The sequence below is a fragment of the Protopterus annectens genome, chromosome 16.part0 (genome assembly GCF_019279795.1).
Source record: "Protopterus annectens isolate FY-2018-M chromosome 16.part0, PAN1.0, whole genome shotgun sequence".
Classification (NCBI taxonomy): Eukaryota; Metazoa; Chordata; order Ceratodontiformes; family Protopteridae; genus Protopterus; species Protopterus annectens.
In genome coordinates this window covers 40688849-40712081 of record NC_056750.1, presented here as the reverse complement: position 1 = coordinate 40712081, position 23233 = coordinate 40688849, and the positions used below count along the sequence as shown (strand labels likewise).

Here is a 23233-nt window from a genome sequence, read left to right as displayed (position 1 = left end):
CACCATCCACAACATCCAAGACAGGAGGAATGGTCAAAGGTCAGTGCTGTGGCAGATCTAAGAATTCCCCAAGTCTCTTTTTAGACTGAGGATAGTCCTGACATTCCCATTGGAAATGCTTCCTTAAAATATGTACGGTTTCCCCAAAGGAAAAATCCTCAGGTGGAGAGGCTGAAGGGATGGATTGCTCTGCATCAGAATCCTCATAAGCAGAGAAGGGTTGCAAATCTTCATATTCAGATGCATCAGTCATCGGACTCCTATTCAGATAAAACTACTGGAGACAAGTCTCTTTCTTTTGGAAGGAGTAGCCTGGCTTTCCCTAATAAGCATTATAAGGGCTTTGGTCATTTTAAGCATTTGAGACTGAGGCAAGGAAGCAGGTGCCTGAGCTTGGGAGGTTGTCTTTTTTTTTGGTGTGGTTCGTACCCTGGGCCTTAGAAACTCTGTTGTTTTCGGAAGAACTGAAGATGTGAAAGAAGTCGTTGGTCTGTGATGAATATTGGTAGTGCAAAGTACTTCCTCGGAAGTTGGTGCCTGCTCAGCGACGCCGGACCCATTGAAGATAGAGACATCCGCAGAATCCTTAGCTGAAGAAGAGTCTCGTGGCATACCGGACTCTGAAAGGGTCTCGGTAGCGGCCTGCGAAACCACAGAAGCAGGCATCAGGGGCAGCAAAAGCTCCTCACTAAGGACTGGAGAACTGATGACTAGTTTAACGGAAGCATCGTCGGCAGTTTTGGACCTGTGCGGTCTTGTCTCTGTCTTGATCCTTACGTTTTTTCAGAAGATAGGTAGTTGGATAGCTTACCAAAACCATATCGGAATTAAGAGGACTGAGAGCGAAAATGTCCAGCTACAATAAGAGCTAGACGACGTACAGTTCTGGGGTTGAACAAAGCACAAAACAGTGGGGATGTCGTGGTCTGGGCCTAAACAGGTGATGCAGTAAGAATGGAAGTCTCAGTGTGATATTTGCTTTCCACAGGCGAGACAATTGTTAACTTTTTCTGACATTGGTTAGAGCAAGAAAAAAGGATCCCCAATGGGGTACTTAGCTTTAGAAGACTTCAACTTCAATTTGGAAACGAAAACTCAGGTAGCGGCCTACCGGCACTCGTGTGAACGGCTTCTGCTTCAGGCTCCATGGCAAGAAAGACTGATGTAATGGTGTTAGCTGCCTGATTTTATACCACTGATGACCTGACTTCAGTCCTGGAGCAACAGCAACCGATGCAGAAATACTAAGCCTCTGGTATTTTGGCCGACTGAGGGCTACCCCTGGCAGGATAACCCAAATGTGATGACTGCAACAATGAAACACGAAGAACATCTGGGCGGCACCCTTCATTATCCTAACCAGGAATTGGGAGCCACAATTCATCATCCTAACCAAGAACTGGGAACTGCCCTTCATTATCCTCACCAAGAACTGGGAACTGCCCTTCATTATCCTCACCAAGAACTGGGAGCAGCCCTTCATTATCCTAACCAAGAAAGTACAGTTGTGTACACTAACCATAAATGTAGATGTTCGAGTGTATTCACTGTTGCAGTCATTACATTTGGGTTATCTGCTTGCAGTAGCCCTCAGTCGGCCTGGTTAACAAAGTCTTGGGTCCTGCGTCGGTTGCTGTCCCTTCTTCCATGACGTCAGGTCATCAGGGGTATAAAACATGCAGCCGACGCCATTACATCAGTTTTTCTTGCCCCAGATGTCAGGTGCCCACCTAATGGGAAGTAATTAAATCTATAATACAAGGATACACCTCCAACAAAAAAAGCAAATACACCAAAAAGCTTTTTGAGCATAGTGAGAGAGAGTAGTAGGTATAGGGCTGGTGGGAGGATAACCAGGCCTGCAACAGTGAATATACTCGAACATCTACATTTATGGTAAGTGTACACAACTGTACTATGTTCTTGGTGTTTCACTGTTGCAGCCATTACATTTGGGTAGATTCCCAAAGCTAAGGTTGGGAGGAGGAATTTATATAGAATTAGGACCAGCTATAAGGCCCTGCAAGACTGTAGTGGCAAAACCAGCTCTGGATTTAGAGAAAATTGGCAAATAATAATGCTTGGTGAAAGTATGTACAGAATTCCAGGTAGCAGCGTCTAGGATTGTCCCTTGTAGGGATGCCCCTGAGAAAGGCTGTAGAGGTAGATGCAGCCCTGGGTGAATTGGGTCTGATGCCCTGTGGGATAGGTTTTCCATGGTGCTTATAGCAGAAATGAATGCAGTGGCCTATCACTTTTGAAATGGTTTGCTTTGAAATAGCTTTCCCCTCTGTCCCAGCAACAAATGCCACCAGCAGTTGTTCACATTTCCTTTGAGGTTTAGTCCTGTCCAAGTAGAATCTAAGTTGTCTGTGCACATCTAAGGAGTGCAGTATCCATTCCCATTTGTTCTGTGTGTTAGGAAAGAAGGTAGGCAAATGAATGGACTGATTAAGAGCCACACTGGATACCACCTTGGGCATGAAGGAGGGACTGGTTCTGAGGGACACCCTGTCCGCATGAAAGATGATGAAAGGCTCCACTGCCATAAGGGCCCGTAATTCAGATACCCTCCTTGCAGAAGTGATTGCTAAAAGGAAAGCTGTTTTCCAGGAAAGGAATTTTAAATCTGCAGTAGCAGCTGGCTCGAAAGGAGGAAGAGTGAGTTTTTCTCCAAGACAAAGTTAAGGTCCCAGGCTGGAGCTGGAGCTCTCCCGGGTGGCCTTACATTTTTGGCCCCTCTGAGGAACTGCTTGAGCAGTGGGTGAGAGAAGAGGGGAGGCTCTGTGCTACAATGAGCTGAAATGGCTGAGGCATAAATTTTGATGGAGGAAAAGGACAAGCCCTTATGAAGCATCTCAGTCAAATATTGTAGAATCTAAGGTAAATTGGGCACTGCTGCGCTCATCCCTTGAGATTGGTTCCAGGTACAAATCCTTTCCATTTTGCAGCATAAGATTTTCTAGTACTAGGCCTCCTAGCCTCTAAAATGATATCCATCAATGATTTACTGAAGGGTGGTAAAGGAGAGATTAAGTAATTAGCCAGGCTGCTTGGTTTAGGGTTTGCAGCTGAGGGTGCAGAATCTGGGAAGGAGTATGAGGCAGGTGCCATGGGGCCAAGCGTGACACACTGCGCAGGAGGGGGTACCTGTGATGGCGTGGCCAGTCTGGTGTAATTAAAATCGTCCTTGGCTTGTCCTGTTTGATCTTTAGTAGTACCTTGGAGAGCAGAGGCACAGGAGGAAAGGCATAAACTGATAGGTTTTTCCAGCTGAAGGATAGAGCATCCACTTTCCAAGCTAGTTTGTGGGGAATCCTTGTGCAAAATTTGTCCAATTGATGGTTCTGGGGGGAGGCAAACAGGTCTGTATCTGGGCTCCCCCATTTGCTTGTCAACATGTTGAAAATCCTTGGTTCCAGTTTCAACTCATGTGGGTCCATGAGGTTTCTGCTTAGTCCATCTGCCAGTGTATTTAGTTTTCCTGGCAGGAATTAAGCTTGCAGATTCACTTGGTTGCTCAAGGCTGTGTTCCACAATGCCATGGCTAGTCTGCAGAGGGGGTAAGAGTGTGTACCCCCTGCTTATGTACCACATGACCGTGGTGTTGTCCGTCTTTACCATAATTTGTCCTGGAAGAATGTGGTCCTTGAAAGCTGTCAGAGCATTCTGTACAGTTAACATTTCCTTTTGATTTATATGTATGTGCATTTGACTTGGGTTCCATTTGCCCTGAATGCACTTCCTTGCCAGGTAAGCCCCCCACGCATAGTCTGATGCGTCTGTTAAGGTTTGGGCAGCAGGGGGTAGTGTGAATGGTAGTCCCCTGTTTTGGTGACAGGCCTCTGCCCACCAAAGGAACTCTAGGCATAGGCAAGGTATGATAAGAATCATTGCTTTTAGATCCTGTGAATGTTGATACCATTGCAGTTTCCTCATATGCAGCCTTGCATATGGAATTAGAAGAATGCAGGAGGCCATGAACCCCAAGGCTTGCAGTATTTGCCTTACAGATAACTGGGTTTTTGTGGCCACTTGTTTGAAGTAGGTTGTCAAATGAATCAGTTTCTCTGGCATGAAGAAAGCCATCTGGGAAGTTGTATTCAAGCTTGCTCCCAGGAATATAATTTGTTGACAGGGTACCAGGTGTTTTGTTTATGGTGTACCCCAGACAAGTCAGTACCCTCTGAACAAAGGCCAGATGACTCAAAAGTATATACTGGCTTTCTGCCTGAATTAGACACTCGTCCAGGTATAGGTATATTTGAATATTTCTTTGCCTGCAAAATGCAATGACTGGAGCTAGGCACTTTGTGAATACCCTGGGCGCAATAGATAAGCCAAAGGGCAGTGCAGAGAACTGATAGTGCACGTAGCCTGCTTTGAAGCATAGGTATCTTTTGCAAGACTCCCCGATAGGGATGTGCTGGTATGCTTCTGTTAAGTTTAGTGTTGCCAACCATGCATCTTTGCCTAGCATAGGAAGCAGCTGGTGAAGAGTCAGCATCTTGAATTTTGGAATCACCAGAAAGGTGTTTAGAGTAGAAAGGTCCAGGATAGGACGCCATGTATTGCCTTTTCTGGGTATCAGAAAAAGTCTTGAATAGAATCCTTGTCCCTTTTCCTCTTCTAGTACCAATGGAATAGCCCCCATACTTGAAAGACAGTACTTGATTTTGGGCCACTGCCCACTGATTTGGGGGTAGATCTGGCCACCCGCTTGCTGATGGTACGGTGTGGAAGTGAAATCTGTATCCTTGGGACACTATATTTAAAACCCATTTGTCCTGGGTAATGAGTTCCCAGTTTTTGGCCTGCAGGCCAATCTTTCCGCCTAAAGGAGCATTCAGTTGGGAAGTGCTTGGAAGTTTTAAAAGCAAGTCATTGAGACAGTTTTCCATAGGGGGAGTCTTACTACTCCCGGATTTGGGTGTGGAAACCCCCCACTGCTTAGTCTTGTGTGTCTCCTGGGACTGAAACCTGGGGTTTCTGCTGTGTCTAGGTTTGGCTTGAGGAGACCCAGAAGGGGCTGGAAAGTACCAATTCTTAGAAGGCCAGTGCCTACTAAATCTAGGAGGCTGAACTTGTAAGAAATATTTAACAGTTTGCATAGATTTAGCTTTATTTTCCATCTTAAGAACTTCCTCAGCCTTGTTGCCAAACAGGCGGTCCTGATTTAAGGGATCAGGCAGAGATTGCTGCTTAAGCCAAGCATGCCTTCTGAGCACAGACCCAGTAACAGCAGCCCTGCAAGAGGCCTCTAGTGAATCAAAACCACATTGCAAAGTATGTTTTCCAACTTGTTCAGCAGTATGCATTAAATCCTGTAATTATTTTCCGCACAGTCAGGAATCAACATAATTTTCTGTTTAAGCAATCCAATAACATGTTGCTGATAAAACTGGCAGTTTAAAGCCCTAATGGCCAAGGTTGCAGAAGTGTAAACTTTCTTACCCCATCTATTCAGCGCCCTGGGCTCTATCAGAAGGGTTAGGATTTTTAGCAGTAGAAGCCTTAATGCCCTTAGGTCCCTGTGGAATAGTCTCTGGATCCGCAATAGGATTTTTAAAAAGGAACTTGCATAAATCATGAACCCTGTAATATCTGTCAGGTTTTCTGGGAGCAGGAGGCAAAGAATCAGGGGCCAAACTAGATTCCGAAAAAGCATCAACAATGTCTAGTACAGGAGAAATAGCTAAAGGCCTATGCCGAGGCAGGACTAAGAAATCCCTAAGCCTCTTTTTTGAATCAGAAAAATACTGGCTTTCCTAGTGGAAATGCTCCCTTAGAGTATGCAAGGTTTCAACAAAAGAAAAATCCTCTGGAGGGGAAGCAGAGGGAATAGAGTCCTCTGCATCAGAATCCTCATAAGAAGATAAGGGCAAATCCAGATCATCAGAAGAATCAGAAAAATCTGAATCCTAGTCAGAAGATTCATACACAGCTTCAGTCCTAGGTCTCTTAGAAATAGGAGGATGGCTTCCCCTGATTAGAGTTATAAGATCTTCAGCCATTCTTATCATTTGTTTTTTAGGCATAGAGGCTTAAGCATGCTGTCTGGGCATCGTTTATTTTAGGCATGGTTCGAGATTTAGGCCTAAATGAAGAAGGAGGCGTCGGTTTAATATGCAAGTCCGTAGGCCTGAATACACCCTCAGAAGCCGGTGCCTGCACAGCAGCTCCGGACCCATCCAAGGTAGAGACATCCACAGGTTCCATAGTTGAAGCATCTCGCGTTATACTGGACTCCGAATGGGTCTCAGTACAGGCCTGCGAATTAGAAGTAGCGGGTATCAGGGGCTGCGAAAGCACCTCACTGAGTACCAGCGAACTGGCGACTGGCTTAGGAGAAGCGTCGTCGGCGTTTCGGACCTCGGCGGCCTGTCTCTGTCTTTATCTTTGCATTTTTTCGGAATCCCGGTAGTCAGATGGCTAACTGACATTTCTGGATAATTAAAAAACGAGAACCGAAATATTTAGAAGTGAAAATATAATGACGACGGATAGTGCGCTGATTAAATAAAGCACAAAACCGACAGCAAGGTACATTGTGGTCAGGGCCTAGGCAAGGAATACAGTACAAATGAAAAACTTTATGAGGTATTTGCTTTCCACAAGTAATGCAATTATTAACTTTTACTGACATTGGTAAGGAGCAAGAAAAAGTTTCCCCAACGGGGTACTTAGCTTTAGTTGAATACTTCAGTTCTGAAACTCGAAAACGAAAATTTCAGAAGTCGGCCAACCGGCACTTGTGAACTGCTTCTGCTTCGTGCACCACACAGCAAGAAAGACTGATATAATGGTGTCGGCTGCATGTTTTATACCCCTGACGACCTGATGTCATGGAAGAAGGGACAGCAACCGGCACAAGACCCAAGTCTTTGTTAATCAGGTCAACTGAGGGCTACTGCAAGCAGATAACCCAAATGTAATGACTGCAACAGTGAAACATGAAGAACATCTGGGAGCTGCCCTTCATTATCCTAATCAGGAACTGATAGCTGCCTTTCATTATCCTAACCAAGAACTGGGAGCAGCCCTTCATCATCCTAGCCAAGAACTGGGAGCCGCAATTCATCATCCTACCCAAGAAATGGGAGCTGCCCTTCATTATCCTAAACAAGAACTGGGAGTTGCCCTTCATTATTCTAACAGAATTCTCTCTCTGCAAGAATTTCAAAGCATTCAACTTTTTTTTCTTAAACTAAAAAATGTGATGTTTTGGTGAAGTCTTACTTCAAATTCACACTTTCATTGAAACAAATTAGAGGAGAGTATAATACAGGATTAAAACACTGTTTTCAACATTTGTCATAAATAAACAACATTTTCCTCAACTTTCAAATGGTTTGAGAACAGCACACAGCTAGGTTCAGCTTTCTTAAGTAGTCCTTTAATAAAATAACAATACTAATAATTTCTGCGCTTTTAACTAGTATAAATGTCAGTCCCTTCTCTAGGACACAAAATTTGCACTGAATTTAAACATTTGCCCAATAAATTAATAATACAATGACACATGCGTGCATTCATAGAATCCAATGCATGGTCTGGTTTCTTTTCATAGATTCCTGGTTCTTGTTCTGTGAGAAGCGGACAGTACCTCCGCCCACTGCTGGGTGGCGTTATGTTAGATTTCTTCACTGGCATATCCATACTCTTGCTGATTCTCTGAATTCTGCTGACAATCTTTCTGACTCGCCCCACAGAACTTGGATCTGTTTGTTTTGATCACTATCTGAGCCAATCTCCTCGACACATTGTCTTGATGAGAAGGTATGTCTAAAAAACATTATCCTCAGATTGGTAATGCAAGGAATCTAAACGTTCACTGTGAACTCCACCTTTCTCAAAAACTTTTTCATGTTTATACAAGTTCTCATAGTCAATCATTCCTGTCCCTTTGAAATTTCTTTAATTTATGCTTTTTAGAATTTCAGACTCTCTACAAATTTGTTAAGAAAACATTCTTGCACACTCCAAATCCGTGCACTGTAACTAATTTGCCTTTCCATATATACGGCCAGATTCAATAACATCTACACTAAGTGTACATGATCTGTGTTCAAAAACATCTCTACCACATTTTTTGCGGTTTTTAGTCACTGAGAAAGATTATACTAAGTGTACATGTAGTCTACACTTTGTGGTAACCTTTATGAGTCCCCTCTGTATTTAAATCTGCAAGAAAATCAGTAGGAAAATTAAAATTAGGAGGAAGAAGGTGTGAGTTATGCTTGTGTTGTCTGTTCACTCAGAACAGTGTACAGTTAGTGTAAGGTTTATTGAATCCCAGGCATAGTCTTTTCACATCTTTACTGAGTTTATTAATTTCAGACTGATAATGACTTAGTAATAAGCCACTATAACAAAGTCCAACTTTTTTCATTAATGGCTTTCCACTCTTCTAATAAACTGTGTTTGCATCTAAAATTGTTTGGCAGTTTTGTCAAATGTAGCCCTCTTGGCAGCCTTCTTTTATATATAGATCACAAGACAATACGACTCCACTGAAGGACCTGCAATTTATGAACAACATAACTAAAATTTCGAGACAGAGATTCTATAATTGTAAAAAGATTGTCTGGCAATTTAAGGATGAACTGAAGAAAAACATCCGAGTTTTCAATTACCTCAGACACACTTCTTGTCTCAGGAAACAAATGTTGAGAAAAGCCTTGTACATTAAAAACTTCAGAACTAGGGTTTCCAGTAGTTGACATATCCATACCAGCATCATAAAAAACTAGGGATAAGATCATCCAACAGGACTAAAAAGCACTAAAGAAAAAAGCTTCTACAATAAAAGTAGTAAGAAAATTGTTCCTTCACTTTACTCGAGTTAGTGCTTTTGTCTTATTCTCTTTAAAGACACCATCAGACTGAAGTAATATTGGCAAAGGGTGACGTTTATATAATTATAAGTCACATGACTAAAACCATCACTAAATAGTCTAATTAAAGATGCTTTACAAAAACATTTACAAACAATGCTCCACATTGTGATCTGCCATACTTTATTCCTTACCTCGCTGAATACTATATGAATAAACTTAATCTAGCTGTTCTAATTTTCATTGTCAGTCTCTCTCATATACTGGGCCCACTGGTACAAAGGCAATCCTGTCAGGATTCTCAATGACTGAGAAAAAGTACAGTTGTGTACACTTACCATAAATGTAGATGTTCGAGTGTATTCACTGTTGCAGTCATTACATTTGGGTAATCCTGCTGGTAGGTTGCTCTCAGTCAGCCTGAATTTCAAAGTCTTGGGTCCTGCGTCGGCTGTTGTCGCCCCTTCCCTGATGTCAGGTCGTCAGGGGTATAAAAGATGCTTCCGACGCCTAGTTTTTCTTGCCCCAGATGTCAGGTGCCCCCTAAAAGGGTAGCCAAAATTTATATACATATAAATACATGCACCAATATAAACTTTACCTTCATCTACAAGCAAATACACTACATAGGTTGTATAAATCAGAGAAGGAAAGATAGGTTCCATCAGAAGAAAGGGGGATGGCGGGTAGGTAACCTGGACTGCAACAGTGAATACACTCAAACATCTGCATTTATGGTAAGTATACACAACTGTACTATGTTCTTCGTGTTTCACTGTTGCAGTCATTACATTTGGGTAGAGTCCCAAAGCTATGGATGGGAGGCTGGAGCTAAACAGCATTAGGAGTGGCTATGAGGCCCTGCAGAACTGCAGTGGCAAAGCCTGCCCTGGATTTGGAGTAGAGTGGCAGATGATAGTGCTTTGTAAAGGTATGCACTGAACTTCAAGTAGCAGCCTCTAAAATGCCCTTGGTTGGTACTCCCCTGAGAAAGTTGCTGAAGTGGCTGCAGCTCTGGTTGAATGTGGCCTAATGCCCTTAGGCACTAGCTTGCCATGGTGTAAGTAGCAGAAACGAATGCAATGGCCTATCTACTTTGAAATAGTCTGCTTTGAGATAGCCTTTCCTTGTGATCCTGCAGCATATGCCACTAGTAATTGTTGTGTCATTCTGAAAACTCTGGTTCTGTCCAAGTAGAATCTAAGCTGTCTGTGTACGTCCAAAGAATGCAGAATTCTCTCTCCCTTGTTCTGTGGATTTGGATAAAAAGTTGGCAGATGAATAGTTTGGTTAAGAGCCACACTGGACACCACCTTAGGCATAAATGTTGGGTTTGCCCTCAGAGAGACCCTGTCTGGATAAAAAATGATAAAAAGGTTCCACTGCCATGAGTGCCTGAAACTCTGAAACTCGTCTTGCAGAAGTTATTGCTAGGAGCAGAGCTGTTTTCCAAGATAAAAACTTTATATCAGCCGTAGCAGCTGGCTCAAAAGAAAGCAGGGTGAGTTTTTCCAAGACATAGTTGAGGTCCCATGCAGGCATTGGTGATCTCCTTGGAGGCCTTAAATTTTTGGCTCCTCTGAGGTACTGTTTTAGTAAGGGATGAGAAAGATAAAGATTGGTGGCTCTGTACTGTAATGAGCCGAAATGGCAGAGGTATGAATTTTAATAGATGAAAAAGATAGACCTTTGTCCAGCATAAAGGTCTAAGTATTGCAAGATCTGAGGAATATTTGGCACAGCTGTATCAGTTCCTTCTGCCTGGTTCCAAGCACAGAATCTCTTCCATTTTCCAGCATAAGATTTTCTAATAGTAGGCCTTCTGGCCTCCAAAATGACATCCATCACAGCTTTACTGAGAGGTGTGTTTTGTATGTCTACATTATCCGCCATGCTGCCAGGTTTAAAGTCCTAAGTTGGCTGTGCAGGATCTGATTGTTTTGCTGGGACAGTAGATGATGTATCTGAGGTAAGGTCCAAGCTGGGCATTGAGACAAGCTCCTTAGTATTGGATACCAGTACTGGCGGGGTCAGTCTGGGGCAATCAGTATCATCCTTGGCTTCTCCTGTCTGACCTTTAGGAGTACCTTGGGGAGGAGAGGCAGAGGGGGAAATGCGTATACTGACAGGTTTTTCCAGCTGAAAGATAGGGCGTCCACTTTCCATGCTTGTCTGTGATAAATCCTTGTGCAGAATCTTTTTAGTTGGTAGTTGTGAGGGAAGGCAAATAGATCTATGTCCGGGCATCCCCATTTCCTTGTTATCATGCTGAAGACTTGTGGATCCAGGTGCCACTCGTGGGTATCCATGAGGTTTCTGCTTAGTTCGTCTGCCAGAGTATTTTTCCTTCCTGGCAGGAACTGTGCCTGCAGATGTACTTGGTAAGTCAATGCTGTGTCCCACAAAGTCATGGCTAGTCTACAAAGGGGGTAAGAATGTGTGCCCCCCTGCTTGTTTATATACCACATGACCGTGGTGTTGTCTGTCTTTATCAGTAGTTGTCCTGGATGAAGTAGGTCCTTGAAGGCTGTCAGGGCATTTTGAACTGCTAGCATCTCTTTTTGATTGATATGTAGATGCATTTGGTTTGAGGTCCATGTGCCCCGAATGCATCTTCCTGCCATATGGGCCCCCCAGGCATAATCTGATGCATCCGTTAGTGTTTGCCTGGCTGGGGGTAATGTGAATGGCTGTCCCTTGTTTTGGTGACAAGCCTTTGCCCACCATCGAAACTCCTGTTGCAGGCAGGGAATGAGAGTAATCATAGTTTCCAGGCTGTGGCGATGTTGAGTCCAAACACTTTTTAGGTACCATTGAAGCTTCCTCATATGCAGTCTTGCATAAGGAATTAGTAGGATGCAGGATGCCATGAAGCCTAAAGCCTGCAGAATTTTTCTTGCAGATAACGGGGCCTTTGTTGCCAACCTTTTGAAATAGGTAGTCAGTTGCCTTTGTTTGTCTGGCGTGAGATAAGCCATCTGGGAGTTGTATTTAAGCTTGCAGCCAGGAATATTATCTCTTGAGGGGGTACTAGTTTTGATTTCTTTTCGTTGACTGTGTACCCTAGGCATGTTAGAAGTCTTTTCACAAACACCAGATGCTGTAGAAGAATGTCCTTGTTCTCTGCTTGAATTAGACAGTCGTCCAAGTAAGGATATATTTGTATTCCTCTTTGTCTGCAGAATGCAATTACTGGTGTCAGGCACTTTGTAAAGACCCTGGGCGCAGTAGATAAGCCAAAGGGCAGTGCAGAGAATTGGTAATGCATTGAGCCAGCCTTGAATCTGAGGTACCTTCTGCATATTTGTCTGACTGAGACATGCAGGTATGCCTCTTTTAGGTCTAAAGTCACAAGCCAAGCGTTCTTGCCCAGCATGGGCAGAAGCTGCTGCAAAGTCAACATCTTGAATTTTGGTATATCCAGGAATGTGTTCAAAATAGACAGGTCCAGTATCGGCCTCCAGGCCTTGTCCTTTCTGGGTACCACGAACAGTCTTGAATAAAATCCTTGTCCCTGCTCTTGCTCTGGTACTAGCTGAATGGCCCCCATGTCCATGAGGGATGAGACTTGTTTTTGTGCCTCTGCCCATTGATTTTTTGGAAGATCTGGCCAGCCGTTTGCCTTTAGCAGGGTATGGAAATGGAACTTATAGCCTTGTGACACGATATTTAAGACCCACTTGTCCTGGGTTATAATGTGCCAATTTTGAGAAAAAAGTGCTAATTTTCCCCCTAAGGGTGCTGCCAGGGGGAAGTCATTGGGATTGTTTCCTGAATGGTTGTGATTTGTCCTCTCCAACTTTGGAGGTAGAAGGCCCCCATTGTTTTGAGCGGAATGAACCTCGTGCCTGGGATCTGCCTCTAGGGCGTCTGGTTCTGCCCCTTTGAGGTCTGTCTGACACAGGAAAGGACCAATTCTTTGTTGGCCAGTGTCTACTAAACCTAAGTGGCTGTACTTGTAAAACATAATTGACCGTTTGCATAGATTTAGCTTTGTCCTCCATTTTCTTTAACACCTCTTCTGCCTAAACACCAAACAAAGTATCATGCTGTAAAGGTGCATCTAATAATTTAACTTTAACATGATAAGGCAGATTTTGTTCCTTTAACTAAGCATGCCTCCTAATTACAGAACCTGTAACTGTGGCCCTGCAGGAGGCCTCTAAAGAATCAAAACCACATTGCAAAGTATGCTTTCCAACTTGTTCAGCTGCATGCAATAAATCTTGCATTTCCTTGTTTTCTGCACATTCAGAGTTTAACAACATTTTCTGTTTAAACAATGCCATAACATGTTACTGATATCTGAGCATATGAAACTGACAGTTTAAGGCCCTTATAGCCAAGGTAGCAGATGTGTAAACCTTTTTTCCCCATCTATCCAGCGCCCTAGAATCTCTGTCAGAGGGGGTAGGGTTTTTGCAGCGGAAGCGTTAACTCCTTTGGGACCCTGAGAAATAGTTTCTGGGTCTGCAGCAGAGTTTTTAAAAAGGAATTTATGAGAGTCAGGAACCCTGTAATATCTGTCAGGCTTAACAGGAGCTGGAGGTAAGGAGTCAGGGGTAAGACTAGACTCCGAAAACACATAATCTACAATGTCTAACACAGGTGAGATGGCTAGTGGCTTGTGCTGAGGTAGTAAAAGGAAATCCCTGAGCCTCTTTTCAGATTCTGAAAAATCTTGGGTCTCCCAGTGGAAATGCTCCCTCATGGTATGTAAGGTTTCCCCAAAAGAATAGTCCTCTGGAGGAGAAGCTGAAGGTATAGATTCTTCAGCATCAGAATCCTCATGGGGGGGGGGGATATTCCTGATCAGAAGAGGCACCAGAAGAAATGGAAACCTGATCTGAAGATTCCTAGTCAGTCTCTTGCCTAGGCCTCTTATCAGGAGGGGGATGGGAACCCCTGATCAAGGTAATCAAATCTTCGGCCATTTTGAGCATCTGTTTCTTGGGCATAGAGGCCTGTTCATGTGGCTCTTCAGTTTGTTTCTTTGCTTTGGAAGGTGCTTTAGTCTTTGCCTTTGAAGCTAAAGTCAGTTTGATGTAAAGATGTCTAGGTCTGAATACACCCTCAGAAGCCGGTGCCTGCTCAGCGGCTCCGGACCCATCTGAAGGGATAATATCAGAGGCTCCAATACCTTGAGTTTCCAGCGGCATGGCCAACTCCACGTGGGAGTCGGTAGCAGCCTGCAACTCTAAAGTAGCAGGAGTCAGGGGCTGCTAAAGCACCTCACCGAGGACCGGCGAACCGGCGACTGGCTTAGGAGAAGCTTCGTCGTTGGTTTTGGGCCTCGGTTGTCTATCGCTTTCCTTTTCTTTGTGTTTTTTGTGAACTCCGGTAGTTGGATGGCTGTCCGATGACATTTCTAAATAATTAAACCGGCGTTCAAAATAGTTTAAAGCAAAATCATACCAAAGCTTAATAGTGCATTGGTTAAATCTAGCACAAAACCGACAACCAGAAACGTTGTGATCAGGGCCTAGGCAAGGAATACAGTAAGAATGAAAATCCTTATGAGGTATTTGCTTCCCACAAGAAATACAATTATTAACTTTTTCTGACATCGGTCTGGAGCAAGAAAAATGTTTCCCCAACAGGGTACTTAGCTTTATAGAAGACTTTGGATCTGAAACTCGAACACAAAAATCTCAGGAGTCGACCGGCACTTGCGAACTGCTTCTGCTTCGGGCACCGCACATCAAGAAAGACTAAAGAAAATGGCGTTGGCCGCATCTTTTATACCCCTGACGACCTGACGTCAGGGAAGGGGCGACAGCAGCCGATGCAGGTCCCAGGACTTTGGAATTCAGGACGACTGAGGGCAACCTGCCAGCAGGATTACCCAAATGTAATGACTGCAACAGTGAAACACGAACATCTGCCAACAGCTCAGGAATGCCAAGACGACTACAGGCATGCACTGATAGTCCTGTCTTGTAATAGGTGGACACTTCTAAGGCCCACCTTCATTTCTCATGCTCCATCACATGATTTTTTTCTCAGTTGCACTGCACCTTAAAGGTTGTACTACCCACTACCAGTGCCTCTTCAGAAAGATCTCTGGGACTGATACCTTGTTGTTACTGACATAAAAACAATCTGTGATTCTCTAGTGCTTGCTATACACCTCCACCAACTATTTTACATGCCATACAATGAAGCAATTAATCTTCCAGAATACTGACTATATTCCCAAAACATGCAAGTCCCTCTACAACCACAGGCCTGCATTTCCTAGGTGAAATGCAAGGTCAATACTAAACACAAATTAATCGTCTATTTACTAGTTTTTCAGTCACACACTGCTCAATACATTGTAGCTTAAAAGACACAGAAAAAATCCAACACTGAAACCTCCTTCCCAAAACGCAACTTCGAACCTCAATACATTAAATGTTAACTGTGACAATCCAATCAAATGTGTAAAAAGAAGGCATACCACACCATTACTGCATGGCTACTTTTCTGTGCTCAGTGGACAGACTGAATTTGTTTTTCCACTGCCCAAAAAACGGCAGATGCAGAGAAGCCATGAAAACCTGATTGCAATAACAGACACCACTCACTGATTCCCACAGTGCCTCAATGGCTAAATATATTTCTCTAGATGACACTGCATTAATCATTCACATTTCATGCCTGTAAGTCTTTCATATTAGACCTCTAGTCACCTTTTAATTTCTGGAATTTGCACCATGACTCCTACTTTGCCTCACCAGCCGCTTGTGTGGCAGTTTAATGAAGGTCTTGCTGAAGTCTCACTATAATGTACTGCCTGGGCTCTTCTTGACTACATATCTGTCTTTCTCTCAGTTGCAACATATTCACAGGACTACATCAGAATTGTTTAGCAAAACCCTCACTGTACAAACCATGCTGCAGAATCTTTACTCTTACCATCAGTTTCCAAGGGAAGGGAATGAGTGTAGCTGCTCTACAACTACATGGTCTCCTTTCTCTACACCCCTTTCCCAGAAAACATTCCAATAGCACAACTGTTTTCACTACCATTCACAAGTCCAAGGAATGGAAAGAAACACAGTAATAGTGCCTCTCTTCCTTTTTTAAATTTATTACACCTTTGATCTGGCACAGCACCTGCTCGGTGTGAGGCATGTGCTGGATAAACCCCTTCATGCTTCACAGCACTGCTTAATAACAGATGTCTGAGAAGTCAAATACAGCAACAATTCTTATACATCAATGCAACAAAAAACTAATTTTTGTATCTGTGTTTACTAATTTAGTTGCATTTGGTTACTGGGAAGTTCCAAATGGGTCATGCAGGACACCTTTTCAGCAGAGGTCTATATTCAATATGCACGTACAGTTTTTTTTAAGTCAAGCTAATGGTGACTCCAGGTGAAAATTCAAGCATCTCATGATGCACCCTCTTGGTTTCTACTTGGACAAAGTCAATAACATCCTGTTAATGGGTAACCTCTGATGCATGCACTGCCAGTGCTTGTTGTAGTTTCTGCTTAGACAACCAATGGTTATAGTACAGCTTGAGGTTCCAGAATTCAGCAGGAGTACAGGACAACCCAGTACTTTACCAGCTTGCACTCTTGTTTTTGTTAACCACACTAAAAGTGTGCCTCTCTGCAAAAGACCACATCAAGTCAGGCATACAAAACACACAAACCATGACAACCTCAGTCAAATCTTCTACTGTCTTCCTCCTTAAATACCCTCTCACTGTCACCTATACAAAATGTTTTCATATTCTAAGTAGAGATTTGGCCTCTCCTCCAGTCAGTTTGCCCGAATATTATCCAGTCCATGACTCTTACTCTAATTAGGGACTAGACCTCCCCTCCAACCACCCAGCTATAAGCCAGTCAGGACCCATAGCCTCACCCCCAGCATAAGGGCTGTTTTCCACCACACCCCCTTGCTTAGGATTACTTAAACAACTAGAATTGTAATGTCTTTTAGGAAGAAACATTGTATCTGATGAAGTCTGACAGAAAAAAATCGCTCCTTACTATGAATATACTGGACAACTTAAAGCTCAGAGGAGGATTGCTTCATGTTTTCATTGCTTGATTTTGCAAAAGAGAACATTTTTGTCTGGTTAGCTGTCTGCCTGAAAATACTTAAAGGCATACAATAGTGGATTACTTTGAACAGAGAGGCTTTTCCTTTTGTTTTTACAAACTACTACCTATAGCAGTCTCTGATGAAACAACATTAAGTCCTCAACTAGGGCAAAGAGAAGCTCTGTCTTATGTTCTAAACCCTGATGTCTTGCAAGACAGTGGCAAGGTCACACAGCCCATGTCTTACAGTGAGTGAGTGACAGATCTCAAATTACCAGAACACTAAAGCTTTCTGTTCCTTACCAACCCAGAAACAAAATATGTATCAATTCAAATTACAATTTTGCTAGTCCTATGAAGGAAAAAACAGACTAGAAGAATCTGAAATTCACAGCAGTTGCAAATGATCTCATTCACATAATCTCTACAAGTTATTATATAATGACATAAAAAAATAAAATCACTACTACCTCTTGAATATACTGCAAACCTTAAATATGCTGCACTAGATTTACATTTTTTGCAAAAAAAGACAAATGTCATTTTCAAAGTGAAATACCTTCCAGGATGGATAGTAGGGAGAGGTACAAACCTTCTGCAGGCTATAACATACCCAGGACAAGTTGGCATTGTCACAGAATCACCAGACTTGCAATGCAATACTACTACATGGGTGATGGTTATTTAAGGTGTCATGTGATCACTGACCTCTGTCGTTTGTTTCTGCCATTCAAGTCTTCGAATTGGTGCAGAATCTAGTGCTGATAATATGGCCAAGTAGGAATTAAAATTGTTTAGCTTCCGTAAGTGCTATGAAACAAAAACAGAACCATTAAGGAATCCAGCCCCACAAACTTGCCTTTACCGAATACAAACAGCAATTCAGCATTCAGAAAACACTTTCATGAATGTGCTACAGCATCCTGCTACGCAATTAAATACTTTCAGTCATGACTACTTACATGCTTAAGCTAAAAAATCTGCATAACATACACACCAAGATTACTTTCATTGCCTCAATCTTACAATACCACAATAAAAAACACTACAACAGGACAAACAGCAACTATGGTAAAACATTTGATTGCAGCTTTAGCTAAATTATGACTGAAATTTTATTCCACAGCATGCATCAGATAAAGAGTAGATTTAATAAAGCATCTAAACGTTAAAAAAAAAAAAAAACAAACATTTGGTCTTCTCTAAGCTTTACATTATAAATATGCCCCATAATAAGTGAAAATATTTGAAAAACTACCAGACACAGGTCAATAAAACAAGTGAGCCACCTTTCTTACCTTCATAATTTTTATAAATTTTAAGAGTAGTCGTTCCCTGTCTTGAGCTTTTTCCTGCAGTATAATTATGGAACGGACCCTAAAAGAAAGAAAATGTATGGAGTATGAAGCAAAAGCAGTTAATTTTCTCATAACTTTCGATAGTTTTCTTCACTAATATGCATTCTCCCCTCTATCACACTCTCAGAAGAAAGGAGCACCACTGTGGGCTAATTCTTATAAGGTTTATAAGGCAGCCAAAGCATATTGTTAGAAAAAAATATAGCTATGTAAGTAAACTTACCATAACCGTAGATGTTGGAATGATAACTGCTGCAGTAGCCTTAGCTATTTGGGTTATATCCTACAAAGGATCATAGACAGCCCTAGGCATAGGCCAACTAAGTGACCGCCTGTGGTGCTGCTCTAGCAGGGGCACTTTTCTGGTATTTACTTATTTTTTTGTAGTAAAGAAATGGTTTCTTTACTACAAAGAATAAAAACAAAAACAAAAAAGTGCCCCTGCTAGAGCAACGAGAGAGGCATCCTAGGAACCTGCTAGAGCAGCGAGAGAAGCATCCGAGGAAGGAAGTCATGTAGTTTTTGTCCTTTTTATTTCTGGTCTCCTGCTACTACTGCCCATCACCTCCACAGACAATGAACTGGGTAGGTCATATTTGGGACGGGGACGGGGATGGGGGGGGTCAAAAAAAGGAAAGAAGGTTGGCAAATGAATGGACTGATTAAGAGCCACACTGGATACTACCTTGGGCATGAAGGATGGATTGGTTCTGAGGGACACCCTGTCCACATGAAAGATGATGAAAGTCTCCACTGCCATAACGGCCTGTAATTCAGAAACCCTTCTAACTGAAGTGATTGCTAAAAGGAAAGCTGCTTCTTTTAAGTCTGCAGTAGCAGCTAGCTCGAAAGGAGGTAGAGTTAAGGTCCAGGCTGGGGTTAGAGCTCTTCTGGGTGTTCTAAAATTTTTGGCCTCTCTGAGGAACTGCTTGAGCAGCGGATGAGAGAAGAGGGGAGGTTCTGTGTTATAATGAGCTGAAAGGGCTGAGGCGTGGATTTTAATGGAGGAAAAAGGCAGGCCCTTGTGAAGCTGTTGTGCTCATCCCTTGAGACTGGTTCCAGGCACAGAATCTTTTCCATTTTTCAGCATAAGATTTTCTAGTACTAGGCCTCCTTGCCTCTAAAATGATATCCATCACAGGTTTGCTGAGGGATGGTAAAGGAGAGATTAAGTAACTAGCCAGGTTGCAAGTTTCAGTGTTAGAAGCTGAGGGTGCAGAATCTGGTTCTCCTGCTGAGACAGCAGGGAAGGAGTCTGAGGCAAGTGCCATGGAGAGAACAGTGACACACTGCGCAGGAGGGGGTACCAGTGTTGGAGCGGCCAGTCTGGAACAATCAAAATCATCCTTAGTTTGTCCTGTTTGATTTTTAGTAGTACTTTGGAGAGCAAAGGCAGAGGGGGAAGGCATAGACTGATAGGTTTTTCCAGCTGAAGGGCAGAACATCCACTTTCCAGGCTTGTTTGCGGGGAGTCCTTGTGCAAAATTTGTCCATTTGGTGGTTCTGGGGAGATGCAAATAGGTTTATATCTGGGCTCCCCCATTTGCATGTCAACATGTTGAAAATCCTTGGTTCCAGTTTCCACTAGAGTGGGTCCATGAGGTTTCTGCTTAGTCCGTCTGCCAGTGTATTTAATTTTCCTGGCAGGAATTGAGCTTGTAGGTGCACTTAGAAGCTCAAGGCTGTATTCCACAATGCCACGGCTAGTCTGCAGAGGGGGTAGGAATGTGTACCCCCCCCCCTGCTTGTATATGTACCACATAACAGTGGTGTTGTCTGTCTTTACCATTTGTTGTCCTGGAAGAATGTGGTCCTTGCAGGCTTTCAGAGCATTCTGTACAGCCAACATTTCTTTTTGATTGATATGCAGGTGCATTTGACTTGGGTTCCATTTGCCCTGAATGCACTTCCCTGCCAGGTGAGCCCCTCATGCATAGTCTGATACATCTGTTGTTAGGGTTTGGGTGGTGTGAATGGTAGTCCCTTGTTCTGGTGGCAGGCCTCTGCCCACCAAAGGAACTCTAGGCGTAGGAAAGGTATGATAGGAATCATTGTTTCTAGGTCTTGAGAATTTTGACACCACAGGCTTTTTAGATACCACTGTAGTTTCCTCGCATGCAGTCTTGCATATGGAATTAGAAGACTGCAGGAGGCCATGAACCGCAAGGTTTGCAGTATTTGTCTTGCAGATAGCAAGGATTTGTGGCCACTTGTTTGAAGTAGGTTGTCAAATGAATTTGCTTTTCTGGTGTGAGGTAAGCCATCTGGGAAGTTGTTTCAAGCTTGCTCCCAGGAATATAACTTGTTAACAGGTTACCAGGTGTGATTTATTTTCATTTATGTTGTACCCCAGACAAGTTAGAACCCTTTTTACAAAGGCCAGATGTCCTGGCTTTCTGCCTGAATTAGACAATCGTCCAGGTATGGGTATATTTGAATATTTCTTTGCCTGAAAAATTCAATAACTGGAGCTAGGCACTTTGTGAATTCCCTGGGCGCAGCAGATAAGCCAAAAGGCAGTGCAGAGACCTGACAGTGCGTGTAGCCTGCTTTGAAACGTAGGTATCTTCTGCAAGATTCCCTGATTGGGATGTGCAGGTATGCTTCTTTTAGGTCTAGTGTTACCAACCAGGCATCTTTGCCTAGCATAGGAAGTAATTGGTGAAGAGTCAGCATCTTGAATTTTGGAATCTACAAAAAGGTGTTTAGAGTAGACAGGTCCAGGATAGGACGCCATGAATTGTCTTTTCTGGGTACCAGGAAAAGTCTCGAGTAGAAACCTTGTCCCTTTTCCTCTTCGGGTACCAGTTGAATAGCCCCCATGCTTATGAGAGAAAGTATTTGTTTTTGTGATTTGGGGGTAGGTCCGGCCACCCACTTGGTGTTGGCAACATGTGGAAGTGAAATCTCCATCCCTGGGACACTATATTTAATATCCGTTTGTCCTGGGTAATGAGTCTCAGTTCTTTGCATGACTAGCAATCTTTCCCCCCCAAGGGGCAGTCAGTTGATAAGTGCTTGGAAATTTTAAAAGAAAGTCATTGAGACAGTTTACCATAGGGGAAGTCTTATTATTCCCAGATTTGGAAGTGGAGCCCCCCACTGCTTAGTTCTGTGAGTCCACTGGGACTGAAAAGTACAGTTTTGTACCTACCATAAATGTAGATGTCCGATAGGTATGCATCTGCAGTCATCACATATGGGTTGTCCTGCCTCAGGCAGCCCTTCGGTCGGTCGGATTCCAAAGTCTGGGTCTGGCCTCAGCTGATGTCGCACTTTCCCCGACGGCAGAGCGTCTGGGGTATAAAAGCATCAGCCGACGCCATTTTCCTCAGTTTTTCTTGCCCCAGATGCCAGGTGCCCTCTAAGGAAGGCTAAAATTTGGAGATATGCATTGCAAAAACAAATCCAAACATGCACAGTACTATAAAAACAAATACACCATAATAGATCCCCCCAGCTAGCTATAAGAGGGGTAAGTACCCAAGAAGTATACCACAGAGGGGAAGGAGGGAGGGTAAACCTGACTGCAGATGCATACCTATCGGGCATCTACATTTATGGTAGGTACAAAACTGTACTATGTCCTTCAAGGATGCATCTGCAGTCATCACATATGGGTAGAATACCATAGCCAATCTGGGGTGGAGGTACTAAGTAAAGGATGGTGTAGCTAAGATACCCTGCAGGACTGCCGTAGCAAAGCCTGCTCTGGATCTGGAGTATAAAGGTAAATTATAATGCTTGGCAAATGTATGCACGGAGCTCCATGTAGCAGCTTCTAAAATGTCCTTGGTAGCCACCCCTCTAAGGAAGGCTGTGGTGGTGGCTGTGGCTCTCGTGGAATGAGGTCTAATGTCAGCTGGCACAGTTTTTCCATGAAAGGAGTAACAAAAACGAATGCAATTTCCTATCCATTTTGAAATTGTCTGTTTGGAAATTGCTTTTCCTTGTGCCCCAGCAGCATATGCTACAAACAGCTGGTCAGTCTTTCTGTAACTTTTAGTTCTGTCCAAGTAGTAGCGCAACTGTCTGTGTATGTCAGGGTGTGCAGAAGTTTCTCCCCTTTATTTTGTGGTTGTGGGAAGAATGTAGGCAAGTGAATAGCTTGGTTCAAAGATACCCTGGATACCACCTTTGGCATAAATGTAGGATTGGTTCTCAATGAAACTCTGTCCTGATGAAAGATAAGAAATGGCTGTACTGCCATTAGAGCTTGTAACTCAGATACTCTTCTTGCTGAGGTTATGGACAGAAGGAAGGCAGTTTTCCAAGACAGAAACTGAAGATCTGCAGATGCTGCTGGTTCAAAGGGAGGAAGTGTTAGTTTTTCCAACACAAAGTTAAGGTCCCAAGTAGGTAGAGGTGGTTTCCTTGGAGGATTGATGTTTTTGATTCCTCTTAGAAACTGTCTCAGGAGAGGATGAGAGAAGACAGGTGGATTAACATTGTATTCTGCTGAAATTGCTGAGGCATGTATCTTAATGGAAGAGTAAGACAGGCCATTGTGGAACAATTCTGCCAAATATTCCAGTATATGTGCCATGTTCATCACTGTCACATCTAGGCCCTTAGTTGTGTTCCAAGTGTGAAATCTTTTCCATTTTGCTGAATATGCCTTCCTTGTGGAAGGCCGTCGAGCTTCCATAATAATATCCTTCACTCTCTGGGATAACTTATCCTGAGGAGGAGTCATGGTATTTTCCAGGCAGTTAGCTGCAAGGTTTTCAGGTTGGAATGCAGAGTCTTGAAATTGTGCGTCAGTAGAAGTGGCCATAGGGGGAAGAGGCCACGGTTTCGTCTGTGACATGCTCTTTAACAGTGGGTACCAGTGCTGTCTTGGCCAGTTTGGAGCTATCAGAATCACTCTGGGCTGCTCTGTCCTTATCTTCAGTAAGACCTTGGTCATTAATGGGAGAGGTGGAAAAGCATACACTGTTAGAGCTTTCCAGCTGAAAGAGAGAGCGTCCACTTTCCATGCTTGTGGGTGGTA

General features: G+C 43.2%; 1 protein-coding gene across 1 annotated transcript in view; it reads right to left on the bottom strand.

Moving 5' to 3' along the window:
* RAPGEF1 (Rap guanine nucleotide exchange factor 1) overlaps window positions 1–23233 on the bottom strand; it is a 2911094-nt gene that overhangs the window by 397079 nt on the left and 2490782 nt on the right. Inside the window, exons 22-23 of the mRNA XM_044058589.1 lie at window positions 18181–18259; window positions 17591–17692 (exon numbers count right to left, since the gene is read on the bottom strand). Of these exons, the coding sequence (XP_043914524.1) occupies window positions 17591–17692; window positions 18181–18259 (181 nt within the window). The remainder of the gene's footprint in view (window positions 1–17590; window positions 17693–18180; window positions 18260–23233) is intronic.